The sequence below is a fragment of the Zalophus californianus genome, chromosome 4, assembly GCF_009762305.2.
Source record: "Zalophus californianus isolate mZalCal1 chromosome 4, mZalCal1.pri.v2, whole genome shotgun sequence".
Taxonomy (NCBI): Eukaryota; Metazoa; Chordata; class Mammalia; order Carnivora; family Otariidae; genus Zalophus; species Zalophus californianus.
Window position 1 is genome coordinate 48,153,624 of NC_045598.1, and position 27,057 is coordinate 48,180,680.

Here is a 27,057-nt window from a genome sequence, read left to right on the forward strand (position 1 = left end):
GCCTGCCAAATGAGGTCTTTTTCTCTGAGATTTCAGGCCTCACCGTATAGTCCGACTATCCTGTAGGCTGTCTGAGCAAGTCCTATGTCCCTCCTGGTATTTTCCTGCAGCATCTCACTGGTCTGCTCTATGTCTTTGAGGAGATTATCAGGGCTGCTGATTCCTCTCTTCACCTTAAAGGAGCCATCGGAGAATTTTATAAATGAGACCGTTTGTCCGGGGCAAGAAGGTTGCTGAAGGAAATGTACTGTTGCTTTCTCCAGGAGGAAATGGGACACTAACATTTATTTGGCCATTCCTATATCCCAGGCACAAAGCCACTTGCCCTCTACATAGGGTGACCAACGATTCCAGTTTGCTCGGGACTGTGGGGAGGTGTCCTGGGACCCTGGACATACAGTGCTAAAGCCAGGAAGAGTAACTCCATAAAGCACATGCCATTCTTCCCACCTTACAGCTGAGGAAACTCGAGTCTCAAAGTTAGCTGAGATAAGTTAGCTTGTCGAAGGTTGCTGAGCACACTTGTGAACTCAGAATCGAATGTAGATCCATCTGATTCAGACCCAGAGCTTTACACCAACCAAGGTCTTCAGAATACAAGACTCTTGTCACCTCAGACAGTGTGGCCCAGCGACCTTGTGTTCTCTATTTCTCTCTCGTGTTTTTGTTTTGTCTCAAGGTCTACCGGAAACGCCTTTCCCTCCCTCTCTCCTCCCCATGCCAACTGACATGACTCCTGCCTCACCTCCTTCGGTGGGTCCTCCCTGACTGCCCAAGCTAGGTCAGGGGCCAGGGCTCCATACTTCCATTAGACTTACTCAGGTCTGAGTCACAAATTGTTCCATACTGTCTTCTCAGTGTCTGCCTATATATCTCTCCACCCCTACTAGGCTGGGACCATGTAGAATAAAAGGAAACCTCTTCCAGGCTCTAACCCCTAACACAGTGCCTGGCTCTTAATTGGGAGTCAGCATATAGCTGCTGAATTAGTTTGTGAGATATCAGAAGGAAGCTGTGTGATTTAGAATCAGTTTCAGATCTGTTTAAGGATTTATTTCATAAGATACATTTCTTGTACTTGTGCCAGTCCTCTTTCTTTTGATTTCTTTATTTTAGAAAGAAAGTAATTTTTGTGTGTTAACTTGGCCATTTGTGTTGGATTTCAGCCTGACCCTTTACCCTTTCTAATGCCTGCAAGTGAAAAATTGTCTTTTATGAGGTCATAGATGAGAATGTCCAAGTAGTCTGGAGGCTGTATTGAGGTTAAGAAGAAAGGAATTTCTGAAACCAAGTTTTTGCTTTGTCTCTCCTGTGGATTTCGCTAGCATTCTCTAAGGCTCAGATTTCTAAGCTATTACATATTAGTCTACCTTCGAGATTTGATCTTTCTGGCTAGAAGGGAGGGACGGAGGAGTGAGACCCAGTTCTCTGAAGGTTGGTTCTTTGTTCTCTGGCCCTCCCAGGGCTCTTGGGAGGTTTCTGATTGGTGCCAGTCATGGAAAAGTGTAGCATTTAGAAAGAAGTGAGAAACGCCTTTGCCAAGTTGAATTGCAGTATGAGGAGTGCTACATGTTGTTGTGGCTTTTAGAGATAAAAACAGCTTTTGGTTTATTCTCAACAGTGTTTAAAATGTTAGCCTGGATTGTCTTCATCTTCCTTATTCCCCGGGGCCCTGCATTATCCTGTCACCGGTTGTGTACTCAAGGACAGAAAAAAAAAATGTTCCAGTCAATCCAAGTAAACCCAAATAACTCAGGCAGAGCACGCACCATGCCGAACTTGAGTGTCTGCTCTCTCCTGCCAAGCCGCGTTATTAACACCCCAGACCGAGAGTTGTCAGTAGTCACAACAATGGCAAAAATATATTGAGTAAACTATGTTCCAGGCCCTGTTCTTCTCACTTCATCTGCACAATAGCCTTATGAGTTACACAGTATCATCATTCCAATTTTATCAACGAGGAAACTGAGGCACAGGAAGGGGAGGTGATCTTTAAATCAGGTAGTCCAATTCTAGAGCTCTTGTTCTTAACCGTTACATTCTAACTAGTTCAAATGTCCAGTGAAAGTCTGTCCACATCTCATTTAGACGGAGACCTTCGCTGTTCTCTTTCTGGCTCTGAGGAGGGTGCGGTGTGGGGAGGGGAGATGGTGGCCGTGTCAAGGTGTGTAAAATTTCTTTGTGGACTTGTCATGTAGGGGTTTTTGTTGTTGTTGTTGTTGTTTTTAAAGGTAAGTTCTACTTCAGGATTTAGACTGGGTGAATTCTAAACTGCATTTAAAAGCCAAAGTCATATTTCATCAAACACTAGGCTCACAGAAATCTTTTCAGCTGTTTCACTCCCCTTTTTCTGTTGGGCTTGAGATGAACCCTGTGGGCTTGCTCTAGTGGCATTATAACAATAAATCCTGAAAGGGATCTGAGTTCAGCTATGCTGAGTGTGAATCCTTAGCATTCTTGCACACGGTTGAAAAGAAAGGAACCATTTCTGTAGGCTCTTTAGGATTTAGAGTTCAGTAGACCCGCTTGTGACACCCTCTTCCCTCACTCTCCTTCTGAGGGACTTTGGACAAGTTACTTGAAACTTTGCTCTCATTTTCCCTGTTAGTAAAACAGTGTGGTAATAACTACCCCTCAGGATTGTTAGAAGAGTTAATACAGTAGTTTTGCAAAGTGTCAGGCACAAAGCCATCTTGCCATCTTGCAGTAAGCATAAGGACCCCAGGACCTTTCCTCTACCAGTGATTTAACTCTTCTAAACAAGATGTGTCGTGAGGCTCCAGTGATAATTTTACTATTACCCATGAATTGTCACTCAAACCTCTTCAGCACTTTTCACCATTAGTCATATTAAGACACATAGCATTTTTCCATGATTACATCTGCCACTTTTTTCTAGAAAATGCTTTGGACTTTACTAGTACCTGCCTTCTGCCACATGAATGCCATCCATTCATGTATTAAACAACAACGGTGGGGCGCCTGGATGGCTCAATCATTAAGCATCTGCTTTCGGCTCAGGTCATGATCCCAGGGTCCTGGGATTGAGTCCCTGCATTGGGCTTCATGCTCAGCAGGGAGCCTGCTTCTCCCTCTCCTTCTGCTGCTCCCCCTGCTTGTGCGCGCTCTCTCTCTCTCTCTCTCTCTCTCTCTTTCTCTCTGACAAATAAATAAATAAAATATTTTTTAAAAAGCTTAAAACAACAACAACACCAGCAGCAAAATTTAGTGAGCCGCTGCCCTGGCCTCAGTCTGCTCATCGTCTAGTAGAGGGAGACAGCTGTGCACACAAAGAAATCACAGATACACTGATAGACTCTGGACAGTGTCAAGGAGTGGGGTGTAAGAGAGAGGTTCTGTTGGTTCTCCTTGGCCGGAGTACCTGGAGGGATGGGGAAAGATGTGGTCAGGGAAGACTTCTGATGAAAGAGTTGAGTCTTCAAAACATATGACAAAACATGTCAGGGTGATTGTCAGGGGAGGGAGTCTATTGTAGAAAGAATATTCTCAGCAGAAGGAACAGCATGAGCAAATGATCAGTGGTATGGATGAGCAAGACACAGTCAGGACTAAGTAGAAAGACTGTACAATTATGCCAAGCACTTCCATAAGTCCTGGATTTAAGGATTCTCATTTATTGAGTACTGATATGTTCCATATGCATCTCACTTAATTCCCACAGCAAGCTTGTTAGGTAAGTGTTGTTATTCCAGAATCTTCAGATACCGAATTTGAGGTTCTTAGAGATCAAGGCATTTGCCAAGGGCATGTAAGTGAGAGTCAAGTCTCTCAGTCTGAGGACAATAATAACTACAGTAATAAAAACAATAAGCTGTTCCTATAGTGCGGGGCATGCTCTGACCTGCACTGTATGTATCCGCTGGTCACATGTGGCTATTTAAACAAAGTTGAACAAGATAGAAGCGTCAGTCCTTCGCTTGCATGATCCACATTTCAGGTGCTCAGTTGCTAGGTGGGCCTGGTGACTACAATATCGGACTGTGCAGATCTAGAACATTTCCATCATCTCAGAGCATTCTCTCTATTGGACAACACTTTACATATATTCACACATCTAGTCCTTGTAACAGTCCTAGAGGAAGATACCATTATTCAAATTGTACAGATGTGGATACTGAAACATAAAGATAAGAAACGTGAGTTAGGTCCCACAACGAATGAGTCCATGTCTTTAAGCACAGCACTATAATGTCAACCCCATGTGCTCTAGTCTGTATAGCATGGTGGAGTCTTAGAAGAGTAGAGTTCAGTGTTTTCATGTGTATAGACTAGCGTTTCATCCTCTGCAGAGTAAATGTCTTTGATACGATTCTTACCCTTCCAAGAGCTGACTGTTGTTGGTGCAGGCCTTGTAAACGTGAGGCTGGTGGTCTCCAAAGAGCCTCCTCCCCAGAGACCCTATCAACCTCTTAGTAGAACAACTCATTGGATAGAATTATCAATCTATTCATTCCCCCCAAATGGCCAAATCTGTAATCTAAAGATGATATAGTCTTAGGTAGTGTTCAAAACCCTCGTTCTTTTTCTCTTCAGAAAAGGTGTCTGAGGCTGTTATTTCAAGAGAATTTTTTTCAAGATGCCAACACATCTGTAGCAGCCCTTTTTATTTTCAAACACAGGGGAAAACAAAAACAAAACTATAGGCCGGGAGGCTGAAAATCCTAGTTTGAGCCCTACCTCTGCCTCTAAGTAGTTAAATAAACTTGACTGAGTTACTTCATGTCTCTGAAATTCAGTTTCTTCGACTCCGACCTGGAGAGAAAATAACACATTTCTCAGGATTTTTTAAAAGCTAAATGAAGGGTACGGTGTTTGAGGATGCTTTGCAAGTTATAAAGTACTTTATATAGCTATAAAGTATGAGATAATTATAACACAAATCCTAGAACTTGAGATGATTTTTTCCCATATAATCCTTTAAAGTTTACTAAGCAGTGTGGCTTGATAAATTATAGGATGACTTACTCTTAATCATAACATTTGCAAAGTTTCTATTTTCTTTTACATAAATATAGTAGATATTGAAAAAAAGGATGGAAGGAAGAATGGATGGTTGGTAGATAGGGGAGAGGGAGGGAGACAACACATAAGGGTAAATGGGAGAGTTGTACGTGAAGTTTTAATTTTGTTTTAAAACCCATTCCTTCATACGAACTGTGTTCTGTGTATGTGGAGGGGTAGGAATCATTAAATAAGAAGGCTTGCATTGATTGATTCCATAAGCTTATTTTCCTGATTTTTTTTTTTCATTCAACAAAAATTTATTGAGCAACTACCATCAGCTGAGCATTGTTCAAGTTTCAGGAAAAATAAGATTGGATGTCTCACTTTTTTTTTTTTTTTTTTTGGTACCTATTTCTTCAGCTGTTCATTTTGCCCTTTAAGCTTTCTGCCAAATGCCAAATAAACTGACACTTTACAGCCCTATGAAGGGCCCCAGCAGTGTGGAGGGCTGTGCTTGTCAAAATCTCGTCTTGTGAATTGTTTCCTGATGTACACGTGCAGCCTGTGAGTCTTCTCTGAATTGTGCAGTGTATTCATTCAGAAAGGAGGAAGCTCCTCCTGCCCCTTGTTGCTTTCCCTGCTTTGGGCCTCTTTTCTCAGGGAAGGCCCCTCCAAGCTCTATGTGGCCGAAGGAAAAACGAGATACATCAGCTCTCCACTCACAGTGAGCATCAGCTATGCACTGCTGTGGATTGGGGTGGACATGAAACGGGGTTAAAGAGCCTCTCCTGAGGGAAATCTGGACATGACCTGCCTCTCACCCATGTTAGACGAACCTGACCGGAGGTAATTGACATCTCAGAGCTTGAGAGTGTAGGACTTGGGGAGGCGTTTTTCTGCCTTCCTGTTTCTAGGAAAGGAAACACTTCACTTGGTTTTTTGAAGAAGCACCAATACACGATATTTGAAGCACAATACATAAGAGTATTGTGTACTGAGAGTATCTGAGAAAGGATCTCCATTTGTGACCCATGTCTTCACATACATTGTGGATGTGGAGGAACGGTTCAAACTTTGATATAGTGTGGCAGAATTGGGGCTAAAACTCAGATTTTCTAACTCTAAACCCATGGCTCTTACCAAGGTTCTGTGGTGGGCTGATACTTAAATATGTATTTCCCTTACATAAGACAATATAACATCAAAAATTGAGGGAGTGTGGAAGGAGCATGGGCTTTGGAATCAGACAGGACAAGGTCCAGTCCTGACACTCCTTCTATCTGCGTGATGTTCCTTGGGCATGTCACTTGAATACTCTGATCCTTTCCTTCTGCATCTCTTGAGGAGGGGGAAGAATATGGGCATTGTGGAAATTAAATGAGATAATATTTAAAGAGCTTAGCGCAGTACTCAGCCTGTCTTAGATGTCTGGTATGGTTGCTAGAAAGGAAGAAAAAATACAACTGTCTCTTGAGAAATAATTCAGTTGATGTTGATGCTGATGATGGTGCTAGTGGTGAGGGTCATTCTGGTAGTGGTGATGGAGATACAGCTACCATTAATCATACTTTTATTTTTGAAATCTCCTCAGTATCTGAGCAACCCTATGATACTGCTGTTGTCTTCGTTTTATAGCTGGTCTTTCTGTCTCCAAATTCCACTCTTCTCCCATTACTGTGCCCTACTCCTCAGATTCCAAGCCTAGATATATCAACAATGAGTCTACTGGAGAAGAAACAAGCAAACGCTACAGACTTATTTTTTTCTCACTTTCCCATTTGAAACCCTGTGAGATAGGCTTTGCCTGTGCTTTATATATGTGGAGTCTGTAAATATGGGTCATCATTAGAAATTCCCTGAACTTATTTATAACACTGTAAGACCAGCAGTGTCTGACCCCTCTTCTGTCAAGGATCTCAGGATCAGTATCTTTAAGACCCCAGTATTTTGAGATCTACAGCTAAGTAAATATCAGCCACATGGTTATTGGGTTTTTACCTTGGAGAACAACCTAAGAACCAACAGTTTGAAATGAGGCTACCTGGATATGAATCCAAGCCCTGCTTCTTGTGAGCTGTGTGAATGTGGTTAAGTTACCCCTCATTTGTAAGCTTCAGTTTCCTCTTCTCTGAAATGAGGATGATACAGTATCAGTCACATTCAGTGGCTGTAAGAATAAAATGAGACAGGTATGGAGAGAGCATGTGCAAAACCAGCTCAGTTAATACTAACTCATGTCGATCTTGCCATTTGCAACAACGTGGATGGAACTGGAGGGTGTTACGCTGAGTGAAATAAGTCAATCAGAGAAAGACATATATCATATGACCTCACTGATATGAGGAATTCTTAATCTCAGGAAACAAACTGAGTGTTGCTGGAGTGGCAGGGGTGGGAGGGATGGGGTGGCTGGGTGATAGACATTGGGGAGGGTATGTGCTATGGTGAGTGCTGTGAATTGTGCAAGACTGTTGAATCACAGATCTGTACCTCTGAAACAAATAATGCAATATATGTTAAGGAAAAAAAAAAAGAACGGGGCGCCTGGGTGGCTCAGTTGTTTAAGCGACTGCCTTTGGCTCAGGTCATGATCCTGGAGTCCCGGGATTGAGTCCCACATCGGGCTCCCTGCTCAGCGGGGAGTCTGCTTCTCCCTCTGACCCTCCTGCCTCTCATGCTCTCTCTCACTCTCTCTCAAATAAATAAATAAAATCTTAAAAAAAAAAAAAGAAAAAAGAAAAAGAAAAAAAAAGAAGAAGATAGCAGGAGGGGAAGAATGAAGGGGGGAAATCGGAGGGGGAGACGAAGCATGAGAGACGATGGACTCTGAAAAACAAACTGAGGGTTCTAGAGGGGGAGGGGGTGGGGGTGGGTTAGCCTGGTGATGGGTATTAAAGAGGGCACGTTCTGCGTGGAGCACTGGGTGTCATGTACAAACAATGAATCATGGAACACTACATCCAAAACTAATGATGTAATGTATGGTGATTAACATAACAATAAAAAATTAAAAAAAAATACTAGCTCATGTCTAGGGTTTCTTCCTGTGAAAGCTTTTGTGCCCTGGATAGGGAGCTGTGTCACTCAGGGCCCACCTAGAAAAATCTAAACTGCCCTAAGTATTTAAAAAACAGGGAATTTTGTACAGAAAATTGGTGACCCAAATAATGAAGGCGCCAAGACTGGCTATATCCCTGTGAAGCAAGCCAGTGATCAGCAAAATGGAAGCTGTTTCTACCCCTAGGCAGGAGAGACAAAGGAAGGAGGGGGTTACCAGAGTCCAAGGGTGTCAGCAGATGTCAGAGCCATGCAGCCCTGTCAGCAGAGCTGAAGTCAAACAGGAGAAGGAGACACACTCTGCCTGTCTACTTTCTGCAGCCTTCAGATCTCCTGGCCGATATTGAATTGCAGTCTGCAGGAACCCACAGTACTGAGCAGAGCAGGGGACCTGATAAAAACCAATAGGCCCAGGACTCTTACAGGCTCAGTCTCAGACCTCAATCACCCAGTTGCTGGGACCTCACTGCGGTGATAATCACCACAGAAAGTTTGAAAGAGTCTTCCCCCCGCTGCTGGGCCTCTGAACAATGGCCCAGGTTTTCAAGTTGCTGTGCTTGGGGAGGTAGAATTTGGAAAAAGCCTTGGAAAAACCTAGAAAGTTGTTGGAATGTAAGAGCCTCTCCTTGGCCCTCGAGGTCCTGATTTCTGGAAAGTCCTGCTTGCTGAGCAGCCAATGCTGTCAATATCTAGGGATTTATGTTCTGCGGAGGCACCCCTACCCCGCCTTTCCCCTGGCCAGTTCCTGCAGAGCACAGCAGGACCTGGGGGAACCTCCCTGAACCCCTACCGATTGAGCTCAGCTGCTCCTGTGGTCCCCATGCTTCCATCCTATCCTGGCCCCCCTCAGAGAAGGGCTCCTTTAGGGTTCTCTTTCCCTCCTGCCAGACTGGGAGCAGCCCAAGGACAGGGAGTCATCTTCCTTATCCTTGCATCCCCACGCCTTGGTACTCTTGCCTCCTGCTCTGCACTAGCATCTGTGGAGGGGCTGGGCTTCTAAGCATGTGGATAAGAAAGTGTCAGCTTCCAGAAGCTTTTATTATAGAAGAAGAGGCAGGCAGTGTAGGGACTTTAAAACCACCAGTGTCTAATACCTATTCTTCTGAAGCTGTTTCAGAAAATAGAAAGGGTAGGAAAACTTCTAAATTCGTTCCATGAGGCCAGCATTAACTTGATCCCAAAATGAGACAAAGAGCCCACCAAGAAGAAGAATTACAGACCAATATCCCTGAAGAACATAGATGCCAAAATTCTCACCAAGATACTAGCCAGTAGGATCCAACAATGCATTAAAAGGATTCTTCACCACGACCAAGTGGGACTTATTCCTGGACTTCAAGGGTGGTTCAACATTCGCAGATCAATTAACGTGATACATCACATTAATAAAAGAAAGGACAAGAACCATATGATCCTCTCAACTGATGTAAAAAAAGCATTTGACAAAGTACAGCATCCTTTCTTGATCAAAACTCTTCAGAGTATAGGGATAGAGGGTACATACCTCAATATCATAAAATCCATCTATGAAAAGCCCACAGCGAGTATCATTCTCAATGGAAAAAAACTGAGAGCTTTCCCCTAAGGTCAGGAACACAACAGGGATGCCCACTCTCACCACTGCTGTTCAGCATAGTACTAGAAGTCTTAGCCTGAGCGATCAGACAACAAAAAGAAATAAAGGTATTCAAATTGGCAAAGAAGAAGTCAAACTCTTACTCTTTGCAGATGACATGATACTCTGTGTGGAAAACCCAAAAGACTCCACCCCCAAATTGCTAGAACTCATACAAGAATTCAGTAATGTGACAGTATATAAAATCAATGCACAGAAATTAGTAGCATTTCTATACACTAACAATGAGACAGAAGAAAGAGAAATTAAGGAATCAATCCCATTTACAATTGTATCAAAAACCGTTAAGATACCTAGGAATAAATCTAACCAAAGAGGCAAAGGATCTGTATTTTAAAAACTACAGAACACTTATGAAAGAAATCATGGAAGACACAAAGAAATGGAAAAACATTCCATGCTTGTGGATTGGAAGAATAAATATTATTAAAATGTCTGTGCTACCCAGAGCAATGTACACATTCAATGCAATCCTTACCCTATCAAAATATCATCGACACTTTTCACAGAGCTGGAACAAATAATCTTAAAATTTGTATGGAATCAGAAAATACCGTGAATAGCCAGAGGAATGTTGAAAAAGAAAATCAAAGCTGGTGGCATCACAATGCAAGACTTCAAGCTCTATTACAAAGCTATAATCATCAAGACAGTATGATATTGGCACAAAAACAGACACATAGATCAGTGGAACCAAAATAGAGAACCCAGAAATGGACCCTCAACTCTGTGGTCAACCAGTCTTCGACAAAGCAGGGAAGAACATCCAATGGAAAAAGGACAGTCTCTTCAGTAAATGGTGCATCCAATAAAATTGGACAACCACATCTAGATGAATGAAATTTGACCATTTTCTTACACCGTACGCAAAGATAAACTCAAAATGGATGAAAGACCTAAATGTGAGACAGGAATCCATCAAAATCCTAGAGGAGAACACAGGCAGCAACCTCTCCGACCTTGGCCACAGCAACTTCTTGATAGACAAGTCTCCAAAGGCAAGGGAAACAAAAGCAAAAATGAACTACTGGGACTTGATCAAGATAAAAACCTGCACAGAAAGGAAACAGCCAAAAAAACTAAAAGGCAACCTATAGAATGGGAGAAGATATTTGCAAATGACACATCAGATAAAGGGCTAGTATCCATGATCTATAAAGAACTTAATCAAACTCAACACCCAAAAAACAAGTAATCCATCAAGAAATGGGCAGAAGACATGAACAGACATTTCTCCATAGGAGACATCCAGGTGGCCAACAGACACATGAAAAAATGCTCAACACCACTCAGCATCAGGGAAATACAGATCAAAACCACAGTGAGGTACCACCTCACACCAGTCAGAATGGCTAAAATGAACAAGACAGGAAACAACAGATGTTGGCGAGGATGTGGAAAAAGGGGAACCCTCTTACACTGCTGTTGGGAATGCAAGCTGGTATAGCCACTCTGGAAAACAGTATGGACAACTTCCTCAAGAAGTTGAAAATAGAGCTACCCTACGACCAGGCAATTGCACTATTAGGTATTTACCCCAAAGATACAAATGTAGTGATCTGAAGGGGCACCTGCACCCCAATGTACATAGCAGCAAGGTCTACAATAGCCAAACTATGGAAAGAGCCCAGATGTCCATTGACAGATGACTGGATAAAAAAGATGTGGTATACACACACACACAATGGAATATTACTTAGCCATCAGAAAGGATGAAATCTTAACCATTTACATAACCATTTACATGGAACTGGAGGGTATTATGCTGAGCAAAATAAGTAAATCAAATTATCATATGGTTTCACTCATGTGCAATATAAGAAACAGCACAAAGGATCATAAGAGAAGGGAGGGAAAACTGAATGGGAAGTCATCAGAGAGGGAGAAAAACCATGAGAGACTCTTAACTATAGGAAACAAACTGAGGGTTGCTGGAGGGGAGGTGGAGGGGGAGTAGGGTACCTGGGTGATGGGCATTAAGGAGGGCACATGATGTGAAGAGCACTGGGTGTTATATGCAACTGATGAATTACTGAACACTACATCTGAGACTAATGTGCTATATGTTGGCTACTTGTATTTAAATTAAAAAAAAGACAAAACACTATCTTGTGTGCTAGGGAAGTTCAAGGGTGTGTTTGAATACTGAACAGGGAGACTCCCATCTTTCCTGGAGGACCAGGGAAGCCGCCTGAGGAAGTAACATTGGAGTGAGGAATAAATAGGGGGTAACCTGGCAAAGAGGTTGGGGAATGGCATTTCAGATAGAGGCAAGAACAAGTGCAGAGGTCTTGAAGTGGGAAAGAGAGCGGGGAGTGGGGGCGAGGCTGGTGCTGCGTGGAGATGGGGAGGTCCGCGGGAGCCCCATCTCCGCCCTGCCCCCACATGCTGCCCCCCGGCCTGTGTTGTAGTGAGGAATGTTGGCATGTTTGCCGCTCCCACTTCATGACGCCTGCTGTATGGTTTTGTGCATAGAAAATGCTTGTTGGACATTTGAATAAACGATGGACCATTCTAGGATCTAAATAGTCCTTTTAGCTCTGTCATCACATTTATAACTTCATTTATCCAGCAAGTATCAACAAATACAGTCTGTGCAGAAGAAGCCCGAGCTTATACCATTTACGGGAAAGTCTCCATTATCGCGCATTCTTTGAACAGAAACTCACTGTCAGTCACCCTGTCCTTTACACCAAGAGTTCTGTGATAAGTAGTAGTAAGAATGGGGACCTAGAGATGCCAAAAAGATTTAGTCATCACACAGCTCAGTTGCCTTCTTTGAGATTGAAATGGGATGTGTTAAGCCAAATCCCATTCATCTCTGACCTTCACTAGCAGTGTGACCTTGATCGGGTCACTCAACCTCTGTGTGCCTCGGTTTCTACACCGAGGGGTGTGGCACTAACAGTAGGGACTTGACAGGGTTAATAGAAAGGGAGGTCATGCACATAAATATTCACAGTGCCTGGTATTTTCTGAGTGTAGAATCATGGATGGCCGATGCTTTTATTACTCTGACTACGGTTACTGTGATTCCTACAATGGTTAGATGCTGTACACTGACCAGATTAAGCAAGGACAGCACGAGTTACCTAGTTTCCCCATGGCAGGCAGGTATGTTCTCTTGCTTTCCATCTGAGACGGGCCTGCACAGGAATGCTCTCTCAGTGTTTGGCTGTATAAAGGAGTGTCCTATGCTTGTTCTTAGCTTTCTTTTCTCATTCTCCATTTTAGCATTTTTTAAAGAGGGTTTTGTTTTGTTCTGCTTTCTCACAGGAGTGATTGGAGCAGATGTGAGAGGGTACGGCCTCGCCTGTGAGGGACAGCCAGTGACGTCACGGCTGGCTGTCATCTGTGGAACCTCTTCTTGTCACATGGGGGTGAGTCTGCCGGGCAGGGGGCAGGGCCACCACCCCTTGGTGGGGGGAGGGGCAGCCTAAGAGGAGATGTGACTTGCTGGCCCCTTTGCCTGTCAGTTCCTTTCTTCCTGCTGCCCGCCTGTTGTCTAGCCAGAAGCCCAGCCCGTCTCCCAAAAGCTGTGCTTTGATTTGCCGGATCTTTCTTTTTCCAGGGGCCAGATTCTTAAAAAGTGTGCAAAGGTCTGAGTCTGTCTTTGACATCACCCTGGTCAGAGAGCCCAGGCGTGAGGGGTGAAATTGGATCCAAGGGTGGCAACGCCTTGCTCCCAGGCGGATCTGTCCCTAATGGGTTGCTGAGTCTTCTCTGCAAAGGGGTGTCTATTTTCCTTGGCCACTGAGCTCTCTCCAAATCAATATAAATCCATCTCCCTGGGAGCGCCCTGATGATCTATAGAATCAGGCTGCATATCATGACTTCAAAAGAACACTGATAAGCAATTTTCACTGTTAATTTTTCTCCATGAATTAGTGGAAAGGCGTTCTCCCAAGATTGCAGTTAAAATTTAGTGCCTGCCCTAAAATTTATATCTCCTTTAAATGCATGAGTCTGAAAGCATTCCATTTTGATAAGTACCCATTTCTACCATATTTTTATTTAAAAGTCATTACTCTGTTAAACTTAGATGGACGACTCCTTGGATTTTTCCCAGATGAGTAAAATAGAGGGAGAGAGGGAGAGAAGGAGGGGGAAGGTGGGCAAGGATTAGCGTGGACACAGTCCAGGGGCAGAATCTCTGCAGCCATGGAGGGAATCATGTGCCGTGTCAAACTGTGTTGAAGTAACAGTAGGGACCAGTGAGCCTTTTTTACCATTAAATATTTTGGTTGAGTAAATAGTGATACATTTACTTACTTACTTATCCCCTCTTCTTGTGTCTGGAGCTGTGCTGAACCTTGGGGACATAAGGGTGACAGAAGTCCTGCCATTGATGAGGCACAATTATAGCTGGCATTAATAGTACAAGGCCCCAGGATATCCATTCAGATTGAACCTGTGATCCTGAGCATCTACCATGTGCCGAACACTGTGCACAGCTTCCCATTTCACGGAGATGGTAGTGCCAGCCCCATTGGTTTCCAATTTTACTAACTCTGCTTACTAAGTATGGGCCCCCTGGTGAGGTATTTATCCCCTCCGGGCCTCAGATTCCTTATCTACAAAATGTGGAGAGTTCTAGTACACGGCTCCTAGTATTCTGAGCATGAAATGAGGCTGCAGTGTGCTTCACATAAAGTAAGCACACCATAGTGGTTAGCTCTTGATGAGTTGTGCTGGTGCTGTCGGGCAGAAAGGAGACCGGGACTAACTCTGCCTGGGAAGGGTTTTGGGTTAGGGACACCTTCCTGAGGGGACATTTATGTTAGATTCCAAGGTCATAGATTCCCTTGATCCTCCCCTTCCCCCCACCAAAAACAAACAAACAAAAAGTTTTCTTTTTTTTTTTAAGATTTTATTTATTTGTATGTGTGTGTGAGAGAGAGAGCAAGAGCGAGCACGAGCAAAGGGAGAGGCAGAGGCACAGGGAGAAGCAGGCTCCCCGCTGAGCAGGGAGCCCCATGCGGGACTCCATCCCAGGTACCTGGTATCATGACCCGAGCCGAAGGCAGATGCTTAACCGACTGAGGCACCCAGGCATCCCCTCCCCCCCCGTTTTCCTTTTACTTGTTTCTGTGGACAAGGTCTTAAGTGGAACTTCTTTAACTGAAGTTAACAGCAGGCCTGTTGTAGGGCCCAGCTATCCCTGAAGGCAAAGGTCTGCAGAGGCCTCAGGCCTCCTCACACAGGGGCTGCCCTGCTGGGCAGCCCGCACTCATCTCCCTAGACACGAGTCTACACTGGTTAGCTTGTCTTAACTGAACCCTGACTGAAACCTATTTAAATCACCCCCATTTTCACAGGGACACTTCTAATCTGGTTTCTCCTGTGAAATCTGAATTTCAGGCACTTTTACTATACTCAATTCAGATTTCTGAGCAGAAGCAAATCCAAATGAATGTGAGGGACTTTGTCGTGTCCCCACTTCTCATTCTCCTTGTCTCTTAATGGAGATGGTACTCCCTTTTCCTACAGGATCCATTTTGCCAATCAGGCAGCTAAGGAGTAGAAAAGTCCAGCAATGTTCCCTGGGTCACAAGCTGTTAAGCTGGAGCTCAGCACTCAGACCCAGCTCTGTCTCATTCCCAAACGCATCCCTCTCAGTGCCTTGCTGTGTTGTGCACGATGGTCATGTCCCTCAAAGAAGTGGAGACAGCCTGGGCTTCAGAGCTATCCAGATGTGGGTTCAACACCTGTTCATGCACTTTTTGGGCTTGTGACCTGAGAGGTGAGCTACTTTTCCGAATCTCACGTCCCTCCTCCATCCCATCGGGGGTGGCTCTGCCAGTCTCATGGTGTTGCTGGTTACTGTGAATCGTGCACGTATATATCTAGTACAGAGCAGACACTCAGATATGGTGGAGATTCTTAGTACACTTTCCTAGTGTCATATAAGGCTCACATGAAGCAACTGTTGGGGCTTTAACGAGTTTGATGGGCAGCTGCAGTTGGTTGCAATGAATGAGGGCCATAAAATGCCAGTTTATTATGGTCGTGTTGTGCTGGAAATAAAGTCCCCACCCCCATCCCGCTTTGTACTTGGGAGTGGGAAGGGACCTTCTGGGCCAACGGGATTAATCATCAGCTTTAATGTTATGTGGTGAGGGCGAGACTGTGGTCATGCTGGCATCAGAAAGTGCCTTTGATCTTGCTCAGGTGCCGGGCGCCCAGTGAGCTAGCAACAATAACACCTTTGTGAGGTCTAGGGGAGGTGCGGGTCTAAGGAAACACTCCCGGGGAAACTCAAGGACCCCCTTTGTTGTGGTTCTGGCAAATAAAACCACCAACTGTCAGGAAAAATTCACCAAACAGAACACAGGGACCAGAAGGGGCTCTGAGCTTTTCAAAAAGTGGTATTCAACCTGGTCTAAAGGATTCTGTTTCTTCCTGTCTGTGCACTGCTGATGTTTCTGATTCAGTACATTGATTGAGTCAGAATTCCCAAGAATATTTTATGCTTGATCCCGGTTGCCTCTTTCTAGATAATGAATGAATGAATGAATGAATGTCCAAGTAAGCAATTATTCATAAATACTTAGAAGTTCCTTACTCCCGGTCCCTGTTACTTCCAGGAATCTGGAAAAAAGCTTGAGGTTGAACATAAGCCCTACTAATCAGGCCTTTGATATTTTGGAAGATACAAGTGTGGGCTGTACATTTATCTTCCTTTAGGTGATTTAATTAACAAGGAAAAATGAATACTTGTTCCTTTTTTTAACTCCATGAAAGCAGAGCTGCTTGTTCAGAGTTAATTACTACCAAGTCCCCCAAACCCAAGATAATACACAGCGGGGGTTAGCCAGAGGTTGAAAAGTCACGGGGTCAGATGGAGATGATCCTTGCCATTGCTCTACCACCCCTTTCCTGGCGTCGTCAAGTCAAGCGGTTACTTGGCAACCTGTGTTGCAGTTAGCATGTCAGATGAGGAGAGGACCCTGGAAAGTGGAAGAAGTATTGAAGAGGTAAGATGTGAACAGAACACTAGTTGTTGAGGGCTGGGAATTACATCTGCATCTTAAATCACTCAGAACTGAGGTTTTTTGCAAGGACTTAAATGAATGTGGGGATGGTGGTTCTGTCGATCCCAAGGACGTAGGCTCTTGTGCTGGCCCCTCCACGTACTACATTTAGATCAGATACTCCATCTTCTACTCCCTCAGTGTTCTCATCTGTTCAATGTGAGCAATAGTATTTACCCATAAAGATGTTCTGAGGATTAAATGGGGTGATCTTTGTAAACGGCTTGTCACTATTCCCAGCATAAAAGACCAAATACAGTGCTGTTATTAAAAAATGATTCATGAAGGCCAGAATGATCCGTTTGGTAATGGGTTTGAATTAGAGGCATCAGAGTGAACTCATGTTTAGCTTCATCTAGTTTACACATAGATACACATACAAGTATCTATAGACGTGTGTAGATATACAATGCACGACCAGAGTGTGGTGGGAATAGGGAGAAGGGCCCACCCAAAGTCTTGAGTAGACAAGGACGTTTTCCTATAGGATGTGCTATTTCGCTGATCCCATTGGGACACTTCCTGTTAGTAAACATACATATATTTCCTAGCTCTGACAGTTGAGAGGATCTAGAAAACAGAATACCCCAGCAGCTAGTTGTTCCAAGCATACCAATACCCAGATCTTGGTTTCTAATATATTTCTCCAATAAAAAGAGCCAGGATTCCTTAGAGAAATGGTTGATTCTAGGACTGGAGCAGGAAATGGAGGAGATAAGCCTGGGGCATCTTATAGTGCCAGAAAAGTGAGGAAATGCTCAAAAAAAAAAAAAAAAAATATATATATATATATATATATATATATATATATATATATATCAGGAGCCAACTGAGGGTGCTCCCAGTGACCAAGACTGGAACAATGTGGGTGGCAAAATAAAGTGGTACTGGATAATAACCTAAAGTATCACACAAATATCATGAGTCCATAAATGACTAAATGAATAAGACAAATCTCTCCTGCAGAAGAATTCCAAGTAATTTATATAAATACTTCCCCATCAATGAGGTGGAACATAATTTCCCACTCCTTAAGGGTGAGCTGCACTTAGTGACTTTCATTCTAAGTGGACAGTATGAAAAAGGGGGGAAAAGTATAATTTTACAGAGAAGTCTGACAAACGTTACCTCCGCCAGGTGGCGAAGGTCAACATCAACGATGATAAGCCATGTTGATAATATGTACTGTTGATATGATTTAATGAGAATGGCACTTCATCATCCTCCTCAAAACCCATAACCATAGTCTGATCCTAAGAAAAAAATCAGCAAATCCAAACTGAGAGAATTTCTGTGAAATACCTGACCCGTACTCCTCGAAACTGGGAAAGTCATCAAAAAGCAAAGTCTAAAGAATCATCACCTAAACAGATAGGACAACTAAATGTAATGTAGGGTCGTGGGTGGGGTCCTGGAACAGAAAAAGGACATTAGGTGAAAACTCAGCAAATTTGAATAAAGTAAGGCATTTAGTAATGATATATCAATATTGCTCTGTAATTGTGATATTTCTGCCTCATGTGGGATATTAATGGTAGGGGAATCTGGATGTGGGGTATATGGGGGCTCTGTACTATTTTCATAAGTCTTCTGTAATCTAAAACTATTCTAAAATTAAAAGTTTATTTTTAAATCATTCATTAAATCATTCACTCATGATGGAAACATTTTCTTGTACCTGCCTGGCTAAGTGCTAAGGGTATTAAGATCAATATGATGAACGTGGAATGCCTGCCTTCATTGAGAAAGAGACAAGAAGGGGCGCCTGGGTGGCTCAGTCGTTAGGCGTCTGCCTTCCACTCAGGTCATGATCTCCGGGGTCCTGGGATCCAGCCCCGCATCGGGCTCCCTGCTCCTCGGGGAAGCCTGCTTCTCCCTCTTCCGCTCCCCCTGCTTGTGTTCCCTCTCTCGCTGTGTCTCTCTCTGTCAAATAAATAAGTAAAATCTTAAAAAAACAAAAAAAAGGAGACAAGAAGGGGACAACTGCAGCACAGATGGGAATTGCTATGGTCAGTGCACGACCAGAGTGTGGTGGGAATAGGGAGAAGGGCCTGCCCAAAGTCTTGAGTAGACAAGGACGTTTTCCTATAGGATGTGCTATTTCCCTGATTGCACTGGGACACTTCCTGCCAGCCCAGTTTCAGGCCACATGCCCTGTCCTCTCTCTTCACTTTGTTTTTCTCTTCTGTGTCTACAACACCGTGCAGGTGACTTCCTCCGAGTTCTGGATGGGATGTGGTTATGTGCAGGCCCATCAGGAGGCCACCATAGGTGGGGAGAATAGCCACATGTCTTGAACACCTTCTGTTAGCAGTAGCTTGAACACCTTTAAGCCACATGTCTTAACCTTCTGTTAGCAGGTATCACCGCTAAGAAGAGAGTAGTCAGGTAGGACCAGTTTCTCTATCTCAGTCTCTTTAGCAAGTGGTATTGGCTGAGGTCATTGAGAAAGGTGGACAAGGAAGGGGGTCTTCATGGTACAAATAGGATCACTGTTACACCTGCCAATGAAAGAATTAGGGTTCTGTGCATAAAGTGCCCTGCTCCCTCTTAAGTCACCACCATTCCCCGGAGACTCTCCATATGGAGGCTGGCCCAGGGCCTCACAACCACATTTATTGAAAATAGACTATATGCTAGGCATCAGTTTGTCAAGGGGAGGGTTGATGTGGTTCTGTGAGCAGTAAGAAACAGGTCATATACTCAGGAAGCTCAGGGTAGTGCTTCTCCTGGCATTTGAGGCTAGGGAAGTTCTACACTGTTCCGGACGAGGAGGACATTGAACAGCTCTGGACCAGCCTCAGTCAATATGAGGAGACAGACAGTAGTATTAGCTGCTCCCATCTATCCGGCACCTACAGTGTACCCAGCACTGTGCTGAATCCTTTATGTCATGTAAGCAACAATTCTGGGAGATAGCCACCATTACTGTCTTCATTTCCCAAGTGAGAAGAGTGAGGCAAACAGTAGTTGAGTGGGTCATGCCCTGTTCAAGCCCTCTAGGGGACTGACCTCAGAGGCCTCGCTCTTCCCTTTCAGTTCAATAGCTTCTTGCAAAGGTCCAGAGGAGAAGGAGAACAGGCTCAATGCAAATATGAGCAAATGTTGGTGCAGACTTCTCACCAAAGAAAAGATTTGAAAGACAAGCACCTGAGAAGATTCTCACCATCATTCATCATTAGGAACATGCAAACCCAAACCACAGTGACGTACACGCTTATTGGAATGGCCAGTCTCAGGGCGAGGATGTGGGGACTGGAATTTACATGCTGCTGGTGGGGGCGTGAAATGGCACAACCACCTTGGAAAAGACGTTAGCAGTTTCTTCCAGAGTTAATGTACACCTACCATGTGATTCAGCCATCCTGCTCACGAAAGCCTATGTCTGCTCGTAAACTTGTACAGAGATGCTCACAACCGCTTTATTTATAATAGCCCCCCCATTGGAAACAGCCCAAATGTCTGTCTATGGTGACTAGAAGACTATGCTATTGGGATGTCCATTATAATGGTTTACTACTAAGCAATAAAAGGGAATGAACTATTCATATAAAATACAGCATGCATTGATCTCAACGTAAGTAGGCTGATAGAAACCAAACCCCAAAAAAGTACAGACTATGTGATTCCATTTATTTAAAATTCTAAGTAATGCAGACTAACATATAGTGACAGAGAGCAGATCAGCCGTGAGAGCAGGAGAGCAGGTACGGTGAAAGCCAGGAAGATAGGCAGAACACAGATGGCACAAGGAAACTTTGGGGTTGATGGAGATGTTTACCTTGATTATGGTAATGTCTTCACTGGTGTATGCTGTGTCAAGACTTATCAAATCAGACTCTCAATATATGCAGCTTAGTGCATGCTAATTACACCTCGACAAAGCTTGTTGAAAAAACAGAAAGGAAGACCAGAAAAAATTAAAAACAGTAGTATCTGCAATCACTTATATAGTGCTTACTATAATTCAGGCACTGTTCTAAATATATGTATAGAAATTACTTCATCATCATTTTAAAAAACATACAATAAATGTTAGTTTTCACTTATTTCCTTCTAGCCCAACTTAATTCTTCAGCTACTCTGATGTGGTTTATTATTCTCTTCTTTTGGCCCCAGGCACAGACCAATAGTTAGTGTTATTTGTGTTTTACTGGTACCGACTTGTATCTCAGATGAAGCAGACTTGCTCAGTGGGTCCATGTCTCCTGTGGCCCCTGTTGGCCCATCCTGTCCAGTTAGGAGCTAGGGCGTAGTAGATGCTTAGTGACTGCATGGTTGGATTGCTTCCCACCCATTTGTCCCAGAAGTGTGCAAGTGCTTGGATTTTCCAGAGGGTCTTCTTACTTCTTCCTGATCCACCTTTCATCATCTGTCTCTGCTGAATGGGGCTTGAGTGGAAGAAGCCCCTCACATGTGAGTTGCTGGCAGTCTGTTGCCCACCCCACTTTACCAGAGATAGCCGGGTATTCATTTGGCCTCTCTGGGAAGTAAGATTTTTCATTGAACAGTGTTACCTAGTGAGTCCTGGGATACATGAACCATCCATACTTGCTTTCTCTCCTTTCCTCTACCATGACAGCCTTCCAGCGCTTTCCAGTCCTGTGCTCTGCCCACCCTCCCCACCAGCCTGTACCCTTAGGAGGAGAACTGACCCTCCCTACTCCTCCCCCCGCCCCGCCGCCAGCAGCTCATCAGGACACATTTTGTCTCAGAGTCCTTCTATAGCCTGATGTCTGTTCTCTTGGGGAAAGAGAGTTGAGGAGCCTGAGGCTCTGGACTCTAACCACAGCAATGCCCCGTCAGACCTGTGCCGTGTTCTTAGAGTCTTGCTCTTTGGGTGATGGCCTTGGTGCAGCTCTGCAGCTTCCTCACAGCAGGAAGGAGGAAGTTCCCCCAAAGCAGACTGGCCCGGGCCTGGGGCACTGTTTCACGCAGGCCAGTGTTAGAGGAGCAAAGGATGCTCCCCATCATTACTTGGAAGGGGAATGCAAATTGCAACCACCTTGAGGTCCACTGCACGCTTTTCGATTGGCTGCAGTCTTGGTGAGGATGTGGGGATGGGAACTCCTCCACGCTGCTGGTGGGGACGTGAAGCGGCACAACTGTTTTGGAAAAGAGCTTAGCAGTTTCTTACAAAGTCACACCTACTATGTGACCCAGCCATTCCACTCCTATAAAAGCCTGGCAGGGCTGTCTGGTCCTATGTTTCTGGAAGACCAGGAACAATGCAAGGTCAGGTGACCCAAGGCCTCTCCGAAGGTCTGAAACAAAAGCTTCTGGTGGTTTTTGTCAACTGGCCTGAGCCTCGCTTTCCACAAAGACAGCAACCTGCCGGGAACAATGGTCAAAGAAGCAGAGGAAAACAATAAAACTAGCAGCAGTAAGAGTCACAACTAATAATGTACTGCATGCTTATTGTGGGGTAAGAAATGTAAATATCTGATCAAACCTCCCTAATAACCTGATGTAGTTATCAGAATTATCCTCCCACTTTACAGATGCACACAGAGGGTCAGAAAGACAAAGGTTACATAGCTAGTAAGCCCTCGAGATCGGTTTGCAGCGCCACTGTTTGATTCCAGAGCTGATATTCTCAACTCCCAGAGCAATGATGAGATAGAGGCGGCAGGGTGAGCCAGCCGTGCGCATGCGTGTTTTGCGGGAATGAGGGGGTGGAGTGATTACAAGGTAGATCTTTTCCAAAGCCTGATGAGAAGTGCAAAGTTAGGCTTGGATCAAAGCTAGACCACAGTACTCTTGTTTTCCCTTCTTCCCGGGCTTTCAAATCACTGCCTTTCAAGAGGCCACCAGTCTAACGATAACAATAAAAATAAACAGCATCATTTGTCACCATCGTCCCAGGGGAGGAGAGTATTTATGAGTCTTCCCTGTTTCCCTGCTGCTCTGTGGTCAAGTACTTAAATAGGCAATTTGAAAACAGGCAGCCAACCTCCCAACTCATGAAGATGTTTTTATATTCGTTTGGAAGAGCATGAAATGAAAACCACATTGATTTTTTTTTTCCCCCCTTTTCCCATTTACCACTCATCTGCTGTGTGGGTAACTCTGGTAGTGTGGCTGCTGAGGGCGACCTAGCAGTTACAGGAGTGTCTGTGCTTTAACGGAGGCTCATTGCACGTGAAAAAGATGCTGAAGACAGCCTTCCCAGAGCCCTCTCCAAGGACTGGGTACTGCGCCACGGACCTCCACACGCTCCTGTTCACTTAGTTTTATGTGTATTTAGTTCAGAAGTTTTAGTAGTTTGGCCGTGTTGATTTTCTCTTATTTTTCTCATTCCCCTCTCCAACTCCCCTTCTATGCTCCAAGAGCCTCTTTTTTTCATATGTTAATTAAATTTTCATATATTTTGTCCCCCAGAGCCATTGTAAGTTAGGGGTCATTTCTCTTCTTCCACTTAAACACTGTTAGAGCGCGAGGAACAAGAACATCTAAGAAACCGAAGATCCCAGGAAAACCCATGAGAAATTTATTGAACAGTCAAGACTATATATAGGATTGAGACTGAAAGTCTCTTCCTAATGAATAGTCAGTGGTTCCCTACTGCCAATAGGAAAAAATGTTCAAAAGGAAAACTAAATGGACATTTGACCATGTTGTTAAAGATTAAGGATACATTCAATTAAAAAAAAAAAAGGAGTCTTAAATCCAGAGGAGGTGAAAGTTACTGCAATGCTGTCATGTATTTAAAAAAACTGTTTTAATGAAAGATCATTCACATAAAATTCACCCCTGCCATGTATTTTTAAAGCCCCTAGAGAACTGAGTTTAGTGATGTTTGAGAAAGAGAACATTGTAAGTGTGCATCTTTTCGGTGACACTATGAAATGATACCAGCATGTAGCCTTTATTACTTAGGGAGGGAACAGAAAGAGATCTCAAAACAGTAGGTTTCCATTTCCTTGCTCTTAGCACAGTACCTGACATGTGGTTTGGAACCAGTACATGTTGGATTGATGGTTGGATAGAAAGACAGGCAGAAACATACTAGGTAGCCAAATACAGTATACCGGATATACATAAAAGTTCATTGAAGACCAGATCATGCCATACCAGTTTGACTTAACTTTTTTTTATGGATTTATAGGCTATGTGTGAAAGGAAGAACCAGCATGTGAACTACCTAGTCTTCAGGAAGGCTTTAGTTCTTTATTTGATCAACAGACTCTCCCCACTTGACACAGAGCCTTGGTCAATCCAGTAACAAAATTCCACCCACTTGAGAACTGAGTTTTTCAGTAAATTATGGCTTGAAACAGGCCAAAAGCAAAAACATAAAACTGATTGAAAAGTATCCACTACATCCAGTTGCCAAATTTATGTATGGGCTTTTCAACCATTGGTTGCGGCCTTGTGTGGAGCCAGGAAGAGACTGGGTCTTGATTCTGTAGGTCAAGGGTACATTTAGCTGGAAGGTGCTGCTTGGCTTAGACCAGTCATGGAGCCTCCCTGACTTGGGCACCTATCATCTGCCTGCATGTTAAAATTTACTGAAACTTCCTTAGGTTTCCATATAACTCCTACCTGAGAGATTTACTATGGCCTTGGAATATATGGCTAAGGTTCTCTGGAATTAGGGAAATGGCCTATGAAAAAGAAGACAGAACCTGAGAGAAATTGGCCTGTTTTATTAATATGTATATTTGTTTTTCTGTGATGTGCAAGACACTAATTTACATGGACCTGCCTACCCTGATAGACCACAGTGAAGATGCTTCTCAGTATTAAGTCTGATGGCTTCACAGTCTTGATTAAAATCTCTCGGTGTGTCTCCTGAGTCCCAGAATCCAAGCAGGGCATGGCAGATTTCATGTGATCTGGGTCCTACCCACCTCTAGCTTTATCACTCACTGTCCCTCACTTTTCATCTATAGTCTGGCAAGTACATTCACACATCCTTATCTGAATTCCATGGGGCCCAAGATGTTTGAGAATAGACAATATCCACACTTGTAAAAGTTAATAGTGGATGTATGACAGTATGTTACATGACACTGCTGGACAGGTCTGGGGTCCTGTCCTAATAAAACACATCAGTATTTCTACAGTAAAACTTACGAATATTCACACCAAGTAGGTTAAATGGATTCTAAATAGTTTGATCAGTTCACATCGGATTTTACCATCAAATGAATCAGGGAAGAACTTGGTATGTGAACTGCTTTAGATGCAGTACAAAATTCTGTTCGCTCTTCTGGAAAGAAGTCCATGTGCTCTCCTTTGCCCAGCCTTTGAGCATGTGTTTTATCTGCCTGGAGTGGCTACATCTCCCTTCTGCATGGTGGATACCGTCATCACCAGAATCATCACCATTGTTACCATTCACATTTATTGAGCATTTTCTGTATTTAATGCTCCCAGTTAAGTCTGGGGTGGTTCTCATTGAGTTATGATCTCCAGTGTTCAGAAGAGTAAACTGAGGCTTGGAAAGTTCACAGGGCAAGGGGTGGAGCTGAGGTTGTACCGAAGCACAGGGACCTCAAGCCCGTGTCCTCGGTCACTGTGCCATCCTTGGTGTGTGTCTTCCCCAGAGATCCAGCTTAGGCATCTCTGCAAGGCTCTCTTCTTCCTCTACCACGGTTAGTTAACCTTGCCCCTGCGGACCTTCCTAGCTCCTCCTGCACAGCTCCAGCCCAGCGCTTGTCATGACCCATGTCTTCCCCATAAGCCGGAGCGCCGTGAGCAGTTGGGGGAAAGCCTACTTCATGCTCTGTCTCTAGGGCTCACTAGGTGCTCGACACATAGTTTATAATTGGGCTCAACCCCAGAGATACACTACCAGCAAATAATTTGTATCCCCCATGAAATAGATACGAAACACCAAACCCCAAATTTAAGGATGTAAAATCTTGGATCTAAAAAAGAGAAAGAAATATTCACAAAGGAAAAGGCTACTCAGGTTCCTGTCTGGTGTGCAAAGAAGAAGAATTTGTTGGGGACAGTATTTCAAAAATGAGCAAGGAATAGGTTTATACTTAATAATAGAATTTTTTTATAAGATTTTATTTATTTGAGAGAGAACATGAGCAGGGGGAGTTGCAGAGGGAGAGAGAGAAGCAGACTCCCTGCTGAGGAGGGAGCCAGACACGGGGCTCGATCCCAGGGTCCCAGGATCATGGCCTGAGCCAAAGGCACACGCTTAACCAATTGAGTCACCCAGGTGCCCCCCTAGCTAGAATTTATTACATGTGGACCATGCGCGGGGTCCTGTGCCAGTCTGTATATAGCAATTCTAATCCTCACTATTGTGATATGTAAGATTAATTTAAGAGAGAGAAAGATATAGTAGCCATGTTTTAGATCTTAATAAAAGGTAATACTAATATATTCAGATTAAATAAAAAGTGTCATTAGAAGGTAGTAACCTAAAATGGCCCACAAGAGTACCATTTCTCCATCTAAGAGATGATGGAATTGAGGTTGAAGAGATTTGAGGGCTAGGACATGTGGGAAGTGAGGCCTGGATGGGCTCCTGACTTTTATATCCATTCCTTGAAAATGTTAACATGATATCAGGAATGTATCCTGCTATCCTACCCAGGACTGGGTCCAGCTTTGAGCTCTGCTTTCAGAAAAATCTGGGGAACCTGAGACCCGGAAAGAGTCACATGCTACACAGTTACAATGTTTAGAAGAAACTGGCCCCGCTTCTTTATTTTTAATCTTTTTATTCAAAAATGATTTCAGGGGCACCTGGGTGGCTCAGTAGGTTAAGTGTCTACCTTCTGCACAGGTGATGATCTCAGGGTCCTGGGATTGAACTCCTGGGGCTTCCTGCTCAGTGGGGTCTGCTTTTCCCTCTGCCCCTGCTTTTCCCTTTCCCTCTGCCCCTGCTTTTCCCTTTCCCCCTACTCCTGCTCCTGCACTCACGTGCTTTCTTTCTCAAATACATAAAATCTTTAAAAAAATGATCTCAGACTTACAGAAAAATTGCAAAAATAGAACAAAGAATTCTGTATACGCTTCACCTAGATTCTTCTAATATTTTGCATAAGCATTGTACCCATATTTTATATGTAGAAATATTTTTTCTGAATCATTTGAGAGTAGGTTGCAGATATAATGCCCATTTACTCCTAAATACTTCAGTATGTATTTTATAAAAACAAAAATATTCTCTTATATAGCCATAATACAATTATCCTATCAGGAAATAAACACAGATACGATTCTGTTATTTAATCTGTGGACCTTATTCAAATTACATCACCTGTCCACAAACTGTCCTTTACAGTAAAAGGAAAGAAAATGTTCTTCAGAGCTTAGGATAGTTAGAAGGTGGGGTAGTTCTGACTGCTTGAGAGAAACCTTAGGGGTTGGCTTTATTTTCTTGTTTATTTGAAG

At 43.7% G+C, this 27,057-nt stretch overlaps 1 protein-coding gene across 21 annotated transcripts in view; it reads left to right on the forward strand.

Annotated features, from left to right (window-relative positions):
- Window positions 1-27,057, forward strand: part of FGGY (FGGY carbohydrate kinase domain containing) — a 410,509-nt gene that overhangs the window by 218,179 nt on the left and 165,273 nt on the right. For all 21 annotated transcript variants that reach the window (XM_027572804.1, XM_027572889.1, XM_027572878.1 and 18 more), the window contains one exon: window positions 12,935-13,038. In XM_027572804.1, the coding sequence (XP_027428605.1) occupies window positions 12,935-13,038 (104 nt within the window). The remainder of the gene's footprint in view (window positions 1-12,934; window positions 13,039-27,057) is intronic.